This window comes from Thermobia domestica, chromosome 8 (assembly GCF_964235325.1).
Source record: "Thermobia domestica chromosome 8, izTheDome1.hap1.1, whole genome shotgun sequence".
Taxonomy (NCBI): domain Eukaryota; kingdom Metazoa; phylum Arthropoda; class Insecta; order Zygentoma; family Lepismatidae; genus Thermobia; species Thermobia domestica.
The window spans coordinates 238,368,034-238,384,274 of NC_137461.1; the positions used below are offsets into that span (position 1 = coordinate 238,368,034).

A 16,241-nucleotide genomic window follows, 5' to 3' on the forward strand; every position below is an offset into this window, starting at 1 on the left:
TTTAAACACAACTTTTAATTTAATACGTTTTAAGTGTCAACTAGTCTTGTTTGTTATGTATGTGCCTATCTGAGCTATTGGAAACATGTTGATTGACTATCAAAATATTTTATTCATCCATTTGTGAAATGTTTATTGACATATTTATCAAATCTTCGCTAAGTTCTTTGTTAAATGTTTAAGCTCTTTATGAAACAGGTTAATATCATTATTTAATAAAAATTTAGACATGTACATTTTATTTTTTTTTTTTAAAAAAAAGGCCTAACGAAAACAAAAACTCTTGCTGCTGAATATAAATCAGATTTTTATATGATTTGTTTTCAACACCATTATTCGCAAATTATAACATAACTTCCAACTCTGCTTACGGAAACCTGTCAGCCTTTACCAGAGGTGGAAAAGTTGGGCAATTTAAAACGTTCTTCTCAACAGACTCCAGGTTCAAGGTCTTTTCTATCAAACCTTTATTTTCCGAGCCTCTTCTTCTTCCTCTTCTTCGTTTTTTTGTTCATTATTTTTTTTTATATTGTCTACTTCTTGTTTTCTTTCTTTCTCTTAACGAATTCTTTGTCAGGTTTTGTACCAACTAGTTATACAACTACACACCACTCAAGATTTGGAGTAAAGTGGCAAGATTATCCAGTGTTAAGTTGTCTTTAGAGTTTAAGTGATGGCGCATGGATCTGTGATTTTAAAACAATTACTTTTTTGTGTATTAGCTGTACATTCAGCCAAACTACGTAAGTAAAATATACATAGATTTCGTAATTCTCATGAAAATGTTTTCGTTTTGTTGAAACTTTATTGCTTTTTGTATTATCTTGAATAAATTACAGAAATATTTAGGAAATTGTAAAATAAGTAGACAGTTATACGGACTGTAGTTCATAAACAATGGTTTTTTTACCTTTTTACTTGTACACTTGGCGGATCTGCAATGAACATACAAGAATTCTACGGACACCATTTGTGTGTCCGATCATGCTTTCTTTCATCCGTAGGAAACGTCCCTATTACAATTCGTAAAGAATAGGAGAAATGAAAAGAGTATATACTGTATATAACTAGAGGCTCTCTAGAATGTCTACTTTCTTTCCCCTGGAATACGTACCATTGAACCACTTTAATCCTCAGAGGTACGAACCCATGTTCTCTAGCAAAATATCTTTGTTATGCCAATTATAATAAAAACAATTTTCTACGAAAACGTTTGTAACTTTTCCTCTCTTTTATATTTTGATCCAATATGGATTCCAGGGGCGTCATTTAGGGGGGGCAGTGAGGGGCATTTGCCTCCTCCCTGAGTTTGGGATGTATATGGATTTTATCAATAGAATAGTAGTAAATCAGTGGAAAACGCAAAATTTTGCTTATATCAAGGGGTTCCCCCCCCAAGCAAAATCTGAAATGACGCTCCTGATGGATTCATAAAGCTTTTCTGTTGTTTCACCAGATTGAAATGGGCCAAGAAGGCAAACTGCACCGTAAGATAAATGTATAGATAAAGTGCAGAAACGTCAGTTTTTAAAAGTGGAAAATTAGCTTTATGAAAAAAAAATTGACTTTATTTTAAGCTTAACGTCTCTTTCAGCAGCGAGGCAATATGATACAGGACCTACTGATTAACGTGGAATCCCAACCACATGAGCTCCTGCCAGCAATTGAGCCCGGGTCTTCCACGTCAAAGGCGCGTACGCTAACTGCTTAACCACGAAGGTATATAAAAATAATTGAAGTGTGTATTTAAACCCTCTTTTCCACACAGGATACGTATTTGAATTTAAAATGAAATGATAAAATACAGTGTGATTCGAGTATTTACTATGTACAAAAATTAATTTCAATCTTTGAAGTCACTATTCTTTGTGAAAAATATACATTTCTTCTCTTGCCCTCAGGATACATATTTCAACGGAAGAAAAATGATAAAAAAAAACCATGTCGGTCCAAGAGCTAGAGGGCCTTATGCAGAGTCGTTTTGACGTTTGAATAACACCCCACTACAGGGTTGACTAACGGATGGTTATCAAAATTTTATTCAGAGACTCTGATTAGGACGTAGTATTGGACGAAGTTAATCAAAGGTGACTAATTAATCTAGAGCAGAGACTAAGCTTTTACCCACGGTTTAGCGTGCGACACAACATTTCGTATTTCGTAATTCATGTATTTTCATTTTTACAGACTACGCATGCGCTCATCTACTTTTCCGTAGTTGCCACATTTATTTTACTCACCGATGCATTGGGGTTCTATAAGTTAATCATACCCAAATCATCATTTTAGTTGCACTCAAAGTAGACTCTGAATACCAAAAAGTGCACTTTCCTTAGTAAAGAGTTAGTATGCTTACTAACTAGTCTGTGACTAACCTTCGATTAACGAATTCTCTCTCAATACCGTCCAGAGTGTCTTAAAATGAAATTTTTAAACGTTGAAGATCTCGTAATTGAGCTGAGCGAAGCGAAGCTCTTATACTCGGGTTAGCCGTTTGGTTGTCCGCGAACTCCTCCTAGACCGTTTGGCCGATCTCAACCAAACTTAGCACGCTGATAGAGTATGTCGTGCTGAGTGACAACATAGGTCGAAATCAAAAATCCGATGTACCATCGAGGAATAATGACCGAAAAACGCTTCCTCCTAGACCGTTTGGCCGATCTCAAGAAAACTTAGCACGCCGATAGAGTATGTCGTGTTGAGTGACAACATAGGTCGAAATCAAAAATCCGATGTACCATCGAGGAATAATCACCGAAAAACGCTTGCATAGACTTAACATGGGGAAAAAGTTTTCACGCGATTTTTTTGTCAACAATTAAAAATGGCATTTATTATTGCATAATGGCCAGGAATGATTACGTAGTTTAAGCTCGCTCAGCTCATTTCATTGCAATCGGGTACATCCATTGCATTCCTAGTAATATATTCTACTCGTAGATACATTTTTTGACATTTTTTTTAACTTCCTTCACCTTATTCGAACACGGATGCTAATAAAAGACCTAATACCCGATTCAACCAAGAGCTGTTTCAAAATCCATTTGAAGTAGTCCAGATGCTATAATGATGCAAACAACGCCAGTTTCAAGTCAGTTTAGATTTTTAAAAAAAATGAAAATTGACCCCTTGTAACTTTAGAAGCGCAATTTTTGAAAACCCTTAACAAGGGTCTATGTGCCACTTTTAAGGATTAAATTGACAGGCTTACAGAGCTGTAGCTAGAGACTCCGTCGCCCGGGGCGAAGTAGAATTCGGCGCAACCTACACTTACCTTACCAAACATTTCCTTCCTTTTCTTCTTACATTTAAGAGAAGTAGCTTTTGTTGTTAAGCTACGATGAATTTTTATCAAAGTGCTTGCACAGGCCATTGCAACAGCCAAATGCCATCATTATGTATTATTTTAGAAGTAAGAGCTGTTTCAGAGCGGATTTTTTTTTTTTGGGGGGGGGGTTAAACTAGATAGAACTACCTTTGGTTGAATACAAATCCACTTGAATGACACTTATGGACATTTACAATTATTTAAAACATTGTGTTCGAAATGGGTGACAGCTTTAATTTCCAGTAATAATTGTAAACTTTTCTAATTTTATTGTGGATGTGAATACACACAAATAGCATTTTAATTTCTATTCTTTTAGAGTAAGTATATTTTGTGAAATGTAACGGAAATTCAGAAGCACATTTTTTGTGAATTTCTCAATATTGATAGATGAAGGTGAAGAACATGTTTAATGTTGGTTTTTAAAATCCAGAATATAGTGTGGTTACCCAGATATGTTTGAAATAAGAGAAATTAGTTAATTTCATAATGAATGAAAATTCTGAATTTAAGGATAATTATTATTAATTAACAAATTAAAGGCACACACACACCTCTCTCTCTCTCTCTCTCTCTCTCTCTATATATATATATATATATATATATATATATATATATATATATATATATATATATATGTGTGTGTGTGTGTGTGTGTGTATAATAATAATATAATAAATAATAATAAGTATACCTATTATTATTTAATAATTAATAATAAGTATACCTAAATTCAGAAAATATATAAGGGAAGTTCCCCAAAGAGTACGCACTTAGTCTTTAAACACGTAACGAAGAAAAGGGAAATCACCCAGAGTGATAATTTCTATCACAAATCTTTATTCATTCCTTAAGGTCAAAATTGGAGGCAAATATAAAGACAGTGACGCAATAGTTACAACAATAGATGCATTGTTATAAAACAATGCATTTGCGCACTCTTGAAGGACTATGCCTCTAAGAGTACGCAATGTGTCCTCCAAGAGCACGCATTTGCTATGTAAGAATAATACTATTACAAGGCAGCAAACGAAGATGATATTACACAATTCCAAGAAAATTATGACAGAAATACGAAAAGAGGTACAAAGTTTTTTGGTTTTGCGAGAAATTGATATAAATTATGTTACAAATATAAGTGTAACATCAAAAGTATTCAAATTCTTGATAATGAGGGAAACCAAAAGATAGCCTACAATTAGCCTAGGCCTAGATTACAAAATAAAATCGAAAACTGCAATTACAATTGCAATTACAAAATAAAATTGAAACCTGCCAAATTATACCAAAGTATAATTGACACTGCTTTAAACTAAACAGAAACGTATATGCGCAAATAAAACAATTAGAACATTACAATAAAATTATGCATCTAAAATCTGACATTTATATGATCATTAGCAGCTGTCACTCTTAAAAACCCCGAGGTCCTCATAATTTGAACAGGCCTCATGCCACCACTTCTTGCAGGCATGACACAGCACCTAAACCTCGATTATGGGTTGCGTGTACTGCTCATCACATCCAGGGCGGAAGTAATTCTCGGATGAAGATCGTGGTTGGTCTGAAGAAACACGATATCTTCCTTCAGTCTTGGCATCAACTTAATCGTTAGGCCTATTCCTCTAGCAAGTTGCTTCTGTGGATGCTTTAAGTTTGTTTTTAAACGGTGAAAACGTCATAATCTCAGACTTCTTCCCTGCTCTCTACACCTGAGTGTTTAGGAAGAGGCAGACATGCTGACGATGTACTGCTACTGGTTCATTTGGAACATCTGATGTTGTTGCACCATTCTCTTCGCTGTCAGCAGAGCACAGTTGTTGATTGATCAGTGCCGAAAGTTGGAAGTCTACTTCGCTCAAGACGTCAGGATTGAAAGAGTGAATCCCTGTAGCTTACACGAACTCCAAGCTTTCTCAATTGTTGCAATCCCTTCGTATGCATTGTGGATGATGCCAGAAATGCTCTTTGTGTTATTCTTCCCACGGGTGATCAATGGTTGTTGACCATCCATTTGTCACATTCAGCTGCAAAGGCAGTCTTCAGAGGTCCAAACTCCTTGTCAAGGGGCTGCAGCATGTGGCTTGCATGCGGAGGAAGAGAAAGAAAGGTAATGTAATTATCCCTACAATACAGCACTGCTTCCAAAGTGCAGCGCGTGGTGTGGTTATCAAGAACGAGCAACACTTCATTATTCTGAGTTGGCTTCACGACGTGAGAGAAATGTTTCAACCAATCCGAAAAACGTTCGCTGGTTATGTATCCAAAATCTGAGACCAGAGGTAAAGTTCCTTCAGGTCCATCTTCATTCAACACTATTTTCATTCTATTTCTGAGAAATATGATGGCTGGAGACACGTAAACTCCAGTTGGAGACATGTAACAGAGAACAGTAATCGTCTGTCTTCTCTAACTAGAAACTTTACCCACATGCCTTTTACCGATTGGCGAAAGTACTTTTGGAATTTTATTTGGGAGAGTTAAAATTCCATTTTCATCCATTAAACATTCTATGAGAGAGAAATTATTTGTCTTGTAACACTGCCTGAAAGTTGCTGAAGAATATCGTGTATTGAGTTTTGTTGAAGTCAATTATTTTTCCAAGGCTGCATTTCTCCGGTGAGCGCAATGTTATTATTCCTTTTGCAAAATGCATATATCCAATTCTTTTCGGCTTTCTTCTTCTCTCTCTTGAAGTTGTGTTGATCTGATTTCTCTCTGCATAGTCGAACGCAAAGTCCATCAATTGTTGGCATGTGATACCGTAAAGCATAGAATCAAGGTCCCTTACGTACTAAGCCAATTCTTGTTCTTGCAGAGGGCTGAATGTTGGCTTTATCTGTCGCACGGACGTTGGGGCAGTTTCTGAAAAAAAAAATAAATAAACTGTAGCTAAACAAAAACCATTAAAAAATCATTGCAGCATGTTAGTTGACTCTTTTCCGAGGTTAGTTCGCATGCAGTAGGTTCAAATTTGTCATTTTCTGATCCTGAAAGTAATCATACCCACTTTTCTGAGATTTTGTCCTACTTCATTCACTTCAGGAATAGCGTAATTTCACATTGCTATAATGTAAATCATTGGTGATTTCACATTAGTATTACTTCAGTGAGCCATGTAAATCGCCAGTGATTCACATCATACCTAGGCCTACCTACTTTCTCGGGCTATGCGAATCAACAGCGATGCACACTGCTATTGTTTATATTAAAGAAACCTATTCATTTTGCCTCAAAGTAACCCCGCAGTGTCAGAATTGGAAAATAATCTGACAAGGGATTCTCTGATAGTCAAATTCAATTGTCTACACAGTCCTCCAAAAGTACGGCATCACCGGTCCCCAAGAGTGCGCGCGTACTCTTGAGGGAAAGAAAATGCGTACTCTTAAAGGAATCGCACTCATTTTACAAATCTATCGCAAGTGTGCAGTAATTTCCAGATATGATGGTATTATCTGCCTTATACCCAAACTTGATTGTGACACCTAATATTTGATACTAAGTACAGAAACAGAATATATCTGTATTCAACTATACACACTAATTAGTGAGAACTCAATTATTACACTGGAAGTATCAAAAATATTTACTCACCAATAAAACGTAGGGCACAGATGCTGGCAGCAAACAACTTGCGTACATCAACCTTTCATACAACGACGCTTCTGCAGGAATACAAACAAACATCGTACAGTGTTGCCAGATCTGGCAAATTGTTGAGCGTACTCTTAGAGGCCGCGCGGGGTGTAACAGAAAGGTACGACAAAATTTCAGGGGTGGATTCCTAATGGGTAGACACGCAAAAATGTTCATATGAAAATATGTGGGGAAATGCATCGTTACAGAGTACGACCATTGAGCCGCCCAATGGTGTGAAATAGTCACATTCTGGTCGCTCCTTAATGTGACTCAATTAAAACCTCAATAACTCAGACCCTAATTAAGCTAGGAAGACAACTTTAGTAGCAATGTGTTCCTGAAGGATGAAGCTTTCCGCTGATATGCATTTTATGAGTGTACCCCCAAGGGGGAAGGAATGCCATTCCCAAAATCTGATGCAAAAAAAAAGCACGTAATTAACCCCCGTATCCGCCGTGGTACCCCCACATACATAAAATACATATCGGCGGAAAGCGTCGTTCTTCAGAAATACATAGATATCAAAATTATCTTCCTTGCTTAATTAGGGGCTGAGTTATTGAGATTTAAATTGAGTCATATTAAGGATCGGACAGAATGTTACTATTTTACACCATTAGGCGGTTCTTTGGTTGTAACTGTGTAACGATACATTTCCCGACATACGGTCATATGAACTTTTTTGCTTGCCTACCTCTGAAATTTTGCCATACCTTTTTGAAATTCTGACCAATAAATTCATTCAAAAGAGCATTTCATATGTTAATGGAATAAAATAATACACTGGTAGTTCTGACGCTATAAGCACTTATTCTACAACTGCTTGAAGTTCGAAAATGTTGTTATTCCCCATGTTTACCTTCATTTTTAATATTGCCACGCAAACAGTAACTTGGGTATGTCTTTTCACTCCTCTCATTTTCTCATTCTGATACCTTCATTCCCACCGTCGTGATTAGACCTAATTCGATTAACTAAGCAAACTCATCACCATCCAAACGCCGAACACATATTTCAGACTTCGACCGCGTCTGATTTTGAAAACGCTCCTGAGTACACTATAAATCATTGCTCGACACTTGTATATCACATGGTCTTCAACAAATCATATATAACTTCTTTCAAGCGAAAACTAAAATACTTGTTCTGACTCTATTGAAAACTTTGGGTTGCGAGCGGAGAGAACAAGATAGTTTTTAACAAATTTATTTCTTTGCAAACCGACAGCAATATTGATTTAATCCGGCTTTTTCGGGACGACGAGCCGAGAAAGTTCCAACACTTTTCCTTTCTTTTTGTCCATTCGGCTCCGTTTTGCTATCAGCATTCGGGGCAACCGCCCCCTTAGCTACGGCTCTGCAGGTTTGTAAGATATTTTATTTTGTTTTACCTACTTTATTTTCCTACTGCTTCCTTCTTCATGGTACATATTTTAGTGAAAGTTGTAAAGATAAAAACCTACGTTGATCAAGATGTGGAGTATTTTAAATGTGTGTATTAAAGGGTGGAAAAGCTCTGAGGTATTCTTTTTGGCATAAATTTTGAACTCTTTAACTCTATTACGGTACAGACGTTAGTGAAAGTGGCATGGAAAATACCCAGATCGATCTAATGCCATGTTTTAAAATTTATTGAAACGATTCAGCTGTGTTTCTGATATGATGTGACGAACAACATCTGTTTGAACGAAAAGTTCATTTATTACGTAGCCAAAATGCACTGGTGAAATCCTTACACCTAAACAATAAAGAAGTTCATGAACATAGGGTGAAAAACACGTTGTTTCAAAGTTACGAGATGGCGAAATCAAGAAAATTGTAACTTTGAGGCTGCCTAGTTCGTAACCCGTGACAGATATCAAATGCGGTTAAAGAACTATTAGAGGAACTAGTACACTCTCTATCTAAATAACCATGTTTCAGAGTTGGATTGTACCGGCCCACATGATTTTAGAGAGGTCGAAGAGCGGAACCTATACTGCAGCTCCCTCTATAAAATCCGTTACGCCTGTGCGTTCCAACTCTGAAACATGGTTATTTAGATAGACAGTGTACTAGTTCCTCTAACATTTCTTTAACGCGTATGATATGTCTCATGGTTTTCGAGCTAGGCAGCCTCAAAGTTACAATTTTCTCGATTTCAGCATCTCGTACCTTTCAACCAAGTTTTGCGTTCCATGTTAATATGGACTTTTTAAATTGTTTTGATGTGAGGATTTCACCAGAGGATTTTGGATATATACTAAATAAACTCTCTCTCTCCCTCTGTCTGTCTGTCTGTCTGTCTGTCTCTCTCTCTCTCTCTCTCTCTCTCTCTCTCTATATATATATATATATATATATATATATATATATATATATATATATATATATATATATATATATATATGCGAATTGCACTTTCGGAAATGTTTGAATACGTGTCAACTTATTTTTAAACATAGTATATAGGCTATATTAAGCAGTAGCGACATTAGAGATTTTATTCGGTGGAGAGGCAAGATTTTCCACTGACATAAGAGATAGGCATTTTTATTAGTATAGTCCCGGGTTCGTTTCCCGTTGCCGACAATCATTCGGGAAAACGTACCAGCTATTTTAAATCAACCGTCCTGAGTGAGATTTCTTTGAGTTGTCCTCATTCGCTCCAGGCAAATGCCGGAATGGTACCTAACTAATGGTCCCAGGTAGTTTTGTAAAATTTCCGGAAATTTTGAACCGGCTGGTAAAAATCCGTTTTCTTTCCTAAAAATTGGAAAAATAACAAAAATCTTTGTATTAGGTTATATTTACTAGTAATGGAAATGTTTTTTTTTTCGAACGCGTGGAAAATGTAAATTGAGAAATTTCAAAATTGTGAATATTTAAAAAAGAAGCATTCGAAAATAAAACTGTTGTAATTATTCTTGAAAATTAATGGTCTGTACTCATTTCCTTTATATGCCTTTTAGTCGTTTACTCCTGGTTGTACATTAATTACAGAACTTTTACAATTGCGTACATATCTACCATCATGAAGCGTTCCTGTTGCAACAAATAGGACTCTTGAATGAAACTGAGTTGTTAATGTGCTCTTTGATCTGGTGAAATTTTGTTAATTTTAACCAAACTACTTCTTAAAAGAAAGAACAGTAGGCAAATTTTACTAATACTCATGCACTAAGACATATAATTACTATTATTTAATATTCAAATACAGACTTTAATATAAACTTTATGTACAAAATTTCGTATGTAAACAAATACCTGTTTTCTAGTGCGACAAATTATCTATATACAAAACAATGGAAGTGACTATATTTGTAACTTAACAACTCTTGAACCACCAGACTGATCTCGATAAAAAAAAATCAACATGGATGAGATTCGGGCATGGATGGATTTTACTATTTCACTTTGAAAGTGCTACTTGGAGGAAGGAAGTGCATATATATATATATATATATATATATATATATATATATATATATATATATATATATATATATATATATATATATATATATTGAAAATTACCGATCTTAGTTTCGAACTCATAGTTTTCGGAGTTGCTAAGATGAACAGTGACATTTCCAATGAAGCTTAAATTCAGCTCTGCAACTTGGGAGAAGGGGAGGAGAGATACATAAAACGATCAAAAATGACCGACGATAGTGTGAAATCCATAGTTTTCGTGGTTGCTGAGATAAACAGAAACACTTCCGATGCTGTTTAAATAAAAATTCAGCCCGCAACTTAGGGGTGGGGGAAGGGGAGATATATATAAAAAGGAATGAAAATAGCCGATATCAATGTCGAATCCATAGTTCTTGGGGTCGCTGAGATGAACAGTGACATTTTCGATGCCGTTTAAATCCAAATATATCCCTACAAACTGAGGAAGGAGGAAGATTTATAAAAGATGCTAAATAATCGATATTAGTGTAAATCCATAGTTTGCAGGGCCGCTGAGATGAACAGTGATATTTCCGATGCAGTTTAAATCCAAATTCCACGCCGAAACTTTAGTGAAGGGAAAGGGCTGATATATAAAAAAAAATCATCGAAAATGACTGATAGTAGTGTCCAATCCAAAGTTTTCGGGGTCGCTGAGATGAAGAGTGACACTTCTAATGCCGTTTAAATCGAAATTCAGCGCCGTGACCTGGGGGTGGGGGAGTGGGGAGATATACAAATGATCGAAAATGACCAATGTTAGTGTGAAATCCATAGTTTTGGGGGTTTCTTTGATGAACAGTAACACTTCAGATGCCGTTCAGGCCCGCAACTTGGGTAGGAAGAGATATATAAAAATGACTGAAAATGGCCGATATTAGTGTCAAATCCATAGTTTCCAGGGTCGCTGACATAAGCAGTGACATTTCCGATGCTATTTACATCCAAATTCATCCACGAACTTGGGGATGGTGAGATATATAAATATGATCGAAAATGGCCGATATTAGTGTCGAATCCATAGTTTTCGGGGTGGCTGAGATGAACAGTGACACTTTCGATGCCGTTTAAATCCAATTTCAGCCCCATTAGTTACTCCTAAAGGGGGAAAGTGACATGTAAAAGTAATTGAAAATGACTGATAGGGTCTACTAGTGTCGAATTCATAGATTTCGGGGTCCCTAAGTTCATTGGTGCCAGTTTTGATGCCCTTTATACCCAAAATGAAACTATACTCTCCGTGCGGAAAACGGGTATTCTGTTAGTTTTTAATAATAACGAACGGAAATTTCACATGTTAAATTCTTTAATATATTTGACGCTGCTCAAATTTACGCAGTTGTGCGGTGCATGTGTGTATATATGAATAAGATAATCTCTCTTTTTGAGTTGTTCGAAAAATATAATTAGAAATAACAAAGAGAAGATTTTATACTAAATCAGAAAACTAAAAGATAAAATTAAAATCTGTCTTTTAAGTATTTTTCCTGCTAGCGAAATACGTTGCTGCAGACACGTTTTAATAGGAGTAGAATTACTTACGTCGCTGGTTTGTTAACAAAATATTCTTAGTGTTTTTGTTTGAATATTAAGTTTATAACTGGGACTTGAAAACTTCCGGGTGCTAGGTCGTCATGGTAACCGAAAATATATGTCTAGAACAGCTAAAACATGTAAGTCAATATATCAAATTAGATTTGTATTCTTATGACATTTGTTTTTCAGAACTGACGCCTATAGTTCAGAAGAAACTTTTTCGAACATAGGTTATAACTAGGGGCTTGGACTTTGATGACATGCCGTCTTTTAACTGGTGCAATGTAGGCTTTGCTAAATAGAACAGAAATCGTGAACATCCTAGGATGAAAAAAAAAATTAATAGTCGTTTTAAAAATCATTACGTCAATTTTAACATTGTCATTTTAAGACATTTCATTGTCCAATTTTGCATTATTTCTCGTCATTTGAAATAAATTTTTATCATTGTCGAGTTTCTTATTCACAGTACGCACAACACACGAAGGTGAAGAAGCAATTGTTCCGATTTATATCGAAACAGTTTCTTTTGAAAATTAGCAATAAATGTCACCTGCCTGATAATAAAGGAAGGCAACAACTTACTGCAACTGTTGGTGCAACTGAACGTTGTAGATTTGAAGGTCAGTCAGCACGATTTTTTTTTTTTTTTTTCTCCATTGATGAGACCAGTTTGTAGAAGGCAGTTACATTACTAATGTAATACTGTTACGTTGGAAGTGGATAACTCTGGTGAAATATTATTACTCACCACTGAGGTTTTGAAATTGAACTATTCAGCACTGTGGATTCTCTTCGATAGATCAATGACATTTCTGTGGCCTGAAGCAGTCAGAGGTTATGAAGTACTGCTGTTTGCAACTGATATAGCTCCTTATATTGCCAAAGCTGTCGGTGCAATTAAAGCATTTTATTCGAAGATGATGTCACATGCCACTTGTCTAGTTCATGTTTTTCCCACAGTGGGAAAAGAAGTCGGAACCAAATTCCCCGAAGTAGAAAAACCTGTGTCGTTCACAAAGAAGGTTAAGTTACTGTCACGCAGGTAACTTTTCAAATCGCAGGCTCCAGAAATAAATCTTCCACCACAGCCTATCATTACGTGCCGAGGTACGTGGATCGATGACTGTGTGTACTACTGCGGCAACTTTCATATGATGATACAAATAATAGATTATCTTGAAGCAGAAGACGACAAATCTATACAAAATGTACAAGAACTGTTTACCGATAGTGAAATGGAGGGATGATTAGCATACATTAAGAAGCATTTCGAACATTTATTGTTAATTACTATATTACGTGACTTCAAGAGAAAGATGTACCTCTCGACAAGATGGTCGATATAGTTAGAACAACCAAAGAGGCTTTGAAGAATATTTATGGTGAAATTGGCACTTTGAAAATGAAATTAAATCTTTGAGTTTTACGTCCCACGATTATGTCGGCTAGGCTAAAGGAGACAATAATGTGAGTAATGAATGAAATGGTGGAATGAAGGAAGTGGAAGGAAACGGTCCGAGTAAATCCACGCACACGGTGTTTGTCCATCACAAAGTTCACTTGGTGCGAGCTGGGATTGAACTAGTGACTCCGTACACCAGAGGTGAACGCTCTACCACTAAAGTAGATCAGCTTCAGGGATCTACTTTAATTCATAATTTCCAAAAACCGAACGATGTTAGTAATATGTTTTTATCCACCAAGCGTAAGTCATTAAGACCGAATTTTCGGAAACAACCTTCCATTGTAAGTACGCTTACATAGCCTTAATTAAACCCTCACTTTCATTAATGATTCAAATTGTTTGCTTTCCTCTGTGACCGAATTTAAATAATTACGCTGAAATAGATTTTGTAAAAAAATCGTATTTTACTTTCTTTCCTCTCAAGACAATAGATGAATGCCCAGATATATTTGCTATGATGTATATAGATCTACAAAATTCTAAACATAACTCTAAACGTAAATTGTCTGCTTTGTTCTGTGACCGAATTTAAATAGTTACACTGAAATATATAGATTTTGTAAAAAATCGTATTTTACTTCCTTTCCTTTCAAGACAATAGATGAATGCCCAGATATATTTGCTATGACGTATATAGATCTAAAAAAAAAAAAAAAAAGAAAGAAAGAAAAGAAAAAAAAATCTAAACATAACTCTAAACATAAATTGCCTGCTTTGTTCTGTGATCGAATTTGAATAGTTATGCTGGAATAGATATTGTGAAAAATCGTGTTTACTTCGTTTCCTCCCAAGAAAATAGACGAATGCTCAGATATACTGTATTTGGTATTACGTATATATATCTACAACATGCTAAAAATAAGCTTTGGAATTATATTAAGAAGACATACAGTCAGTATGTTTTATGACCACTGGTATGTGTCAAAACAAATTTACCCGAATTCATATACCAATTTTGTATAATACAACCAAATAGGGTACGAGTATATCCTCCAGTTCATCAGAATAATATACGCTTGGAAGTCTCCAGAAGAATTGTCATTTCATTTTGCGCGGGTTCGAGTCATAGGGCCTACGAGCAGCCACTGGACTTATTACTAAATTAATCTACCAAGACGCTGATTGCAGCTTTTTCTAAAAGTCAAGTATGCTAGATTTTCGATCGTCCTGCTTACAACTATTCAGCCTGCATATTATCCGATCTGATTAAAATAAAATAAATACATGACAATAAAATTATGAATATTTTTAAACGATCTCTGGACTTGTAATATTTTCATAAAACGGACTGTGGCATGAAGAAATATTAAATTTTCAAAAACTAAAATCTTTAAGTTTGACCTTTAAAATTTTTTTGAGAGCTACCTTTTCAATTGATTGCCTTGTTCAGCGATTAGGTTATATTTAATTATAGTATATAATAGGAAAATTTGGTATAATGGAAAATTCGTTGTTTTATTTATTGTCATCGATCTCCCTTAGGCTCGGTCCATAGAAGTGGAGTGTTAAATTTTAAGGGGAAAAAATGAATTTATAATATATTAACACAACCGATTCATCATTTCAGAAAATTCTTATAATTTAAATTTCACCCTCTATTAGACTACTCTTATTTTGGAGGGTACAAAAGTAATTTTAATCCTGTCTCCGGATAATCTTATAAAAATCATAAGGTGATTAAAATTTCAACGGGTTACGTTGAACAGTATGTCTTATAGATAAGTGTACGCACATAGGGCCTTATGTAGAGTCGTTCTGACGCGTGATTAGTGCCATACTTAAAAGTTCGACGAACATATGTTTCTTGCAGTAGTCAGGCCTTTAGTATGACGCTAATATTACGTCCAAACGACTCTGCATAAGGCGGATAGAGTCCACTAGACGGAGAGACATATAAAATTCACATTTTCAGCATGTGGACGTAAAACGTGTAACACGCCCTCGAATCCTGTACTTAATTTTCTTCATCAATTACCACGATTCTCTCCTACCGTTGCGTGAATGGAACAACAATAACTCGCTGAGTTAGGTGCCCCTATCGCAAAACGGATTACCTACATTTCTTACGAAAAGGAGGTTGGATTACATTTGTGTAGAGATTGAAACGTTCTGATATGATGAAATTGTCAGTTTAAACACAAATGTTGCCGTATCTTAATTTCGTCCAGGAGAACAAGGTGACTTAGTGGTAGAGACCTTACCTCTTGTGCGTGGGGTCCCTGGTTCGACCTCCGGCCAAGTAAATGTGTGGTGGACAACATCAACATTGTGTCCATAGATTTTTGGGGGGTATTTCCGTTTTCTCCCACATTCTGATTCCAATTATTCCATTATCATTCACTTGCCTTAATCACCTGTGTCCCTTAGCGTAGTGGGCATAATCGTGGGACGTTAAACTGAAAGGTTAAAAAGCTTTTCGATTTCGTAAAAGATGTACTTAGTCTGTTTGGGCATGGGATCTCCCCAGCTATTTCTCAGTATTAGCAAATAAATGTTCTGAGAGTACATTTAATTTTGACTTGGCCTATATGTTTCAATAATTCCTTTTCAGGTTGCGTTGCTATCTTTTTCTAACGGATATAACGTTTCACTAATATGAACTTTGTTAATGAAAAAAAAAAAGTGAATATTATAAGATTATTTCTAGTGAAAAATATAATGAATATGTTAAAGCTATATGGGTAAGCATTCCTTTAATGATCTATAATAATTTTATATTTTCAGCGGACAATATCAAACGATGTAGCTTAAGTGATCCAGAATTACCAGTATGTTTGCAAGAATCTCTGCAAGACATGGCCAAAACAGCGTCTCTTGGTAAGTAACTGAGTTTATG

General features: G+C 35.6%; 1 protein-coding gene across 1 annotated transcript in view; it reads left to right on the forward strand.

Annotated features, from left to right (window-relative positions):
• The first annotated feature begins 432 nt into the window (after positions 1–432).
• LOC145691967 (protein takeout-like) overlaps positions 433–16,241 on the forward strand; it is a 59,016-nt gene continuing 43,207 nt past the window's right edge. Inside the window, exons 1-2 of the mRNA XM_081767264.1 lie at positions 433–743; positions 16,130–16,222. Coding sequence (XP_081623390.1) covers positions 674–743; positions 16,130–16,222 — 163 coding nt within the window. The 5' untranslated portion in view covers positions 433–673. The remainder of the gene's footprint in view (positions 744–16,129; positions 16,223–16,241) is intronic.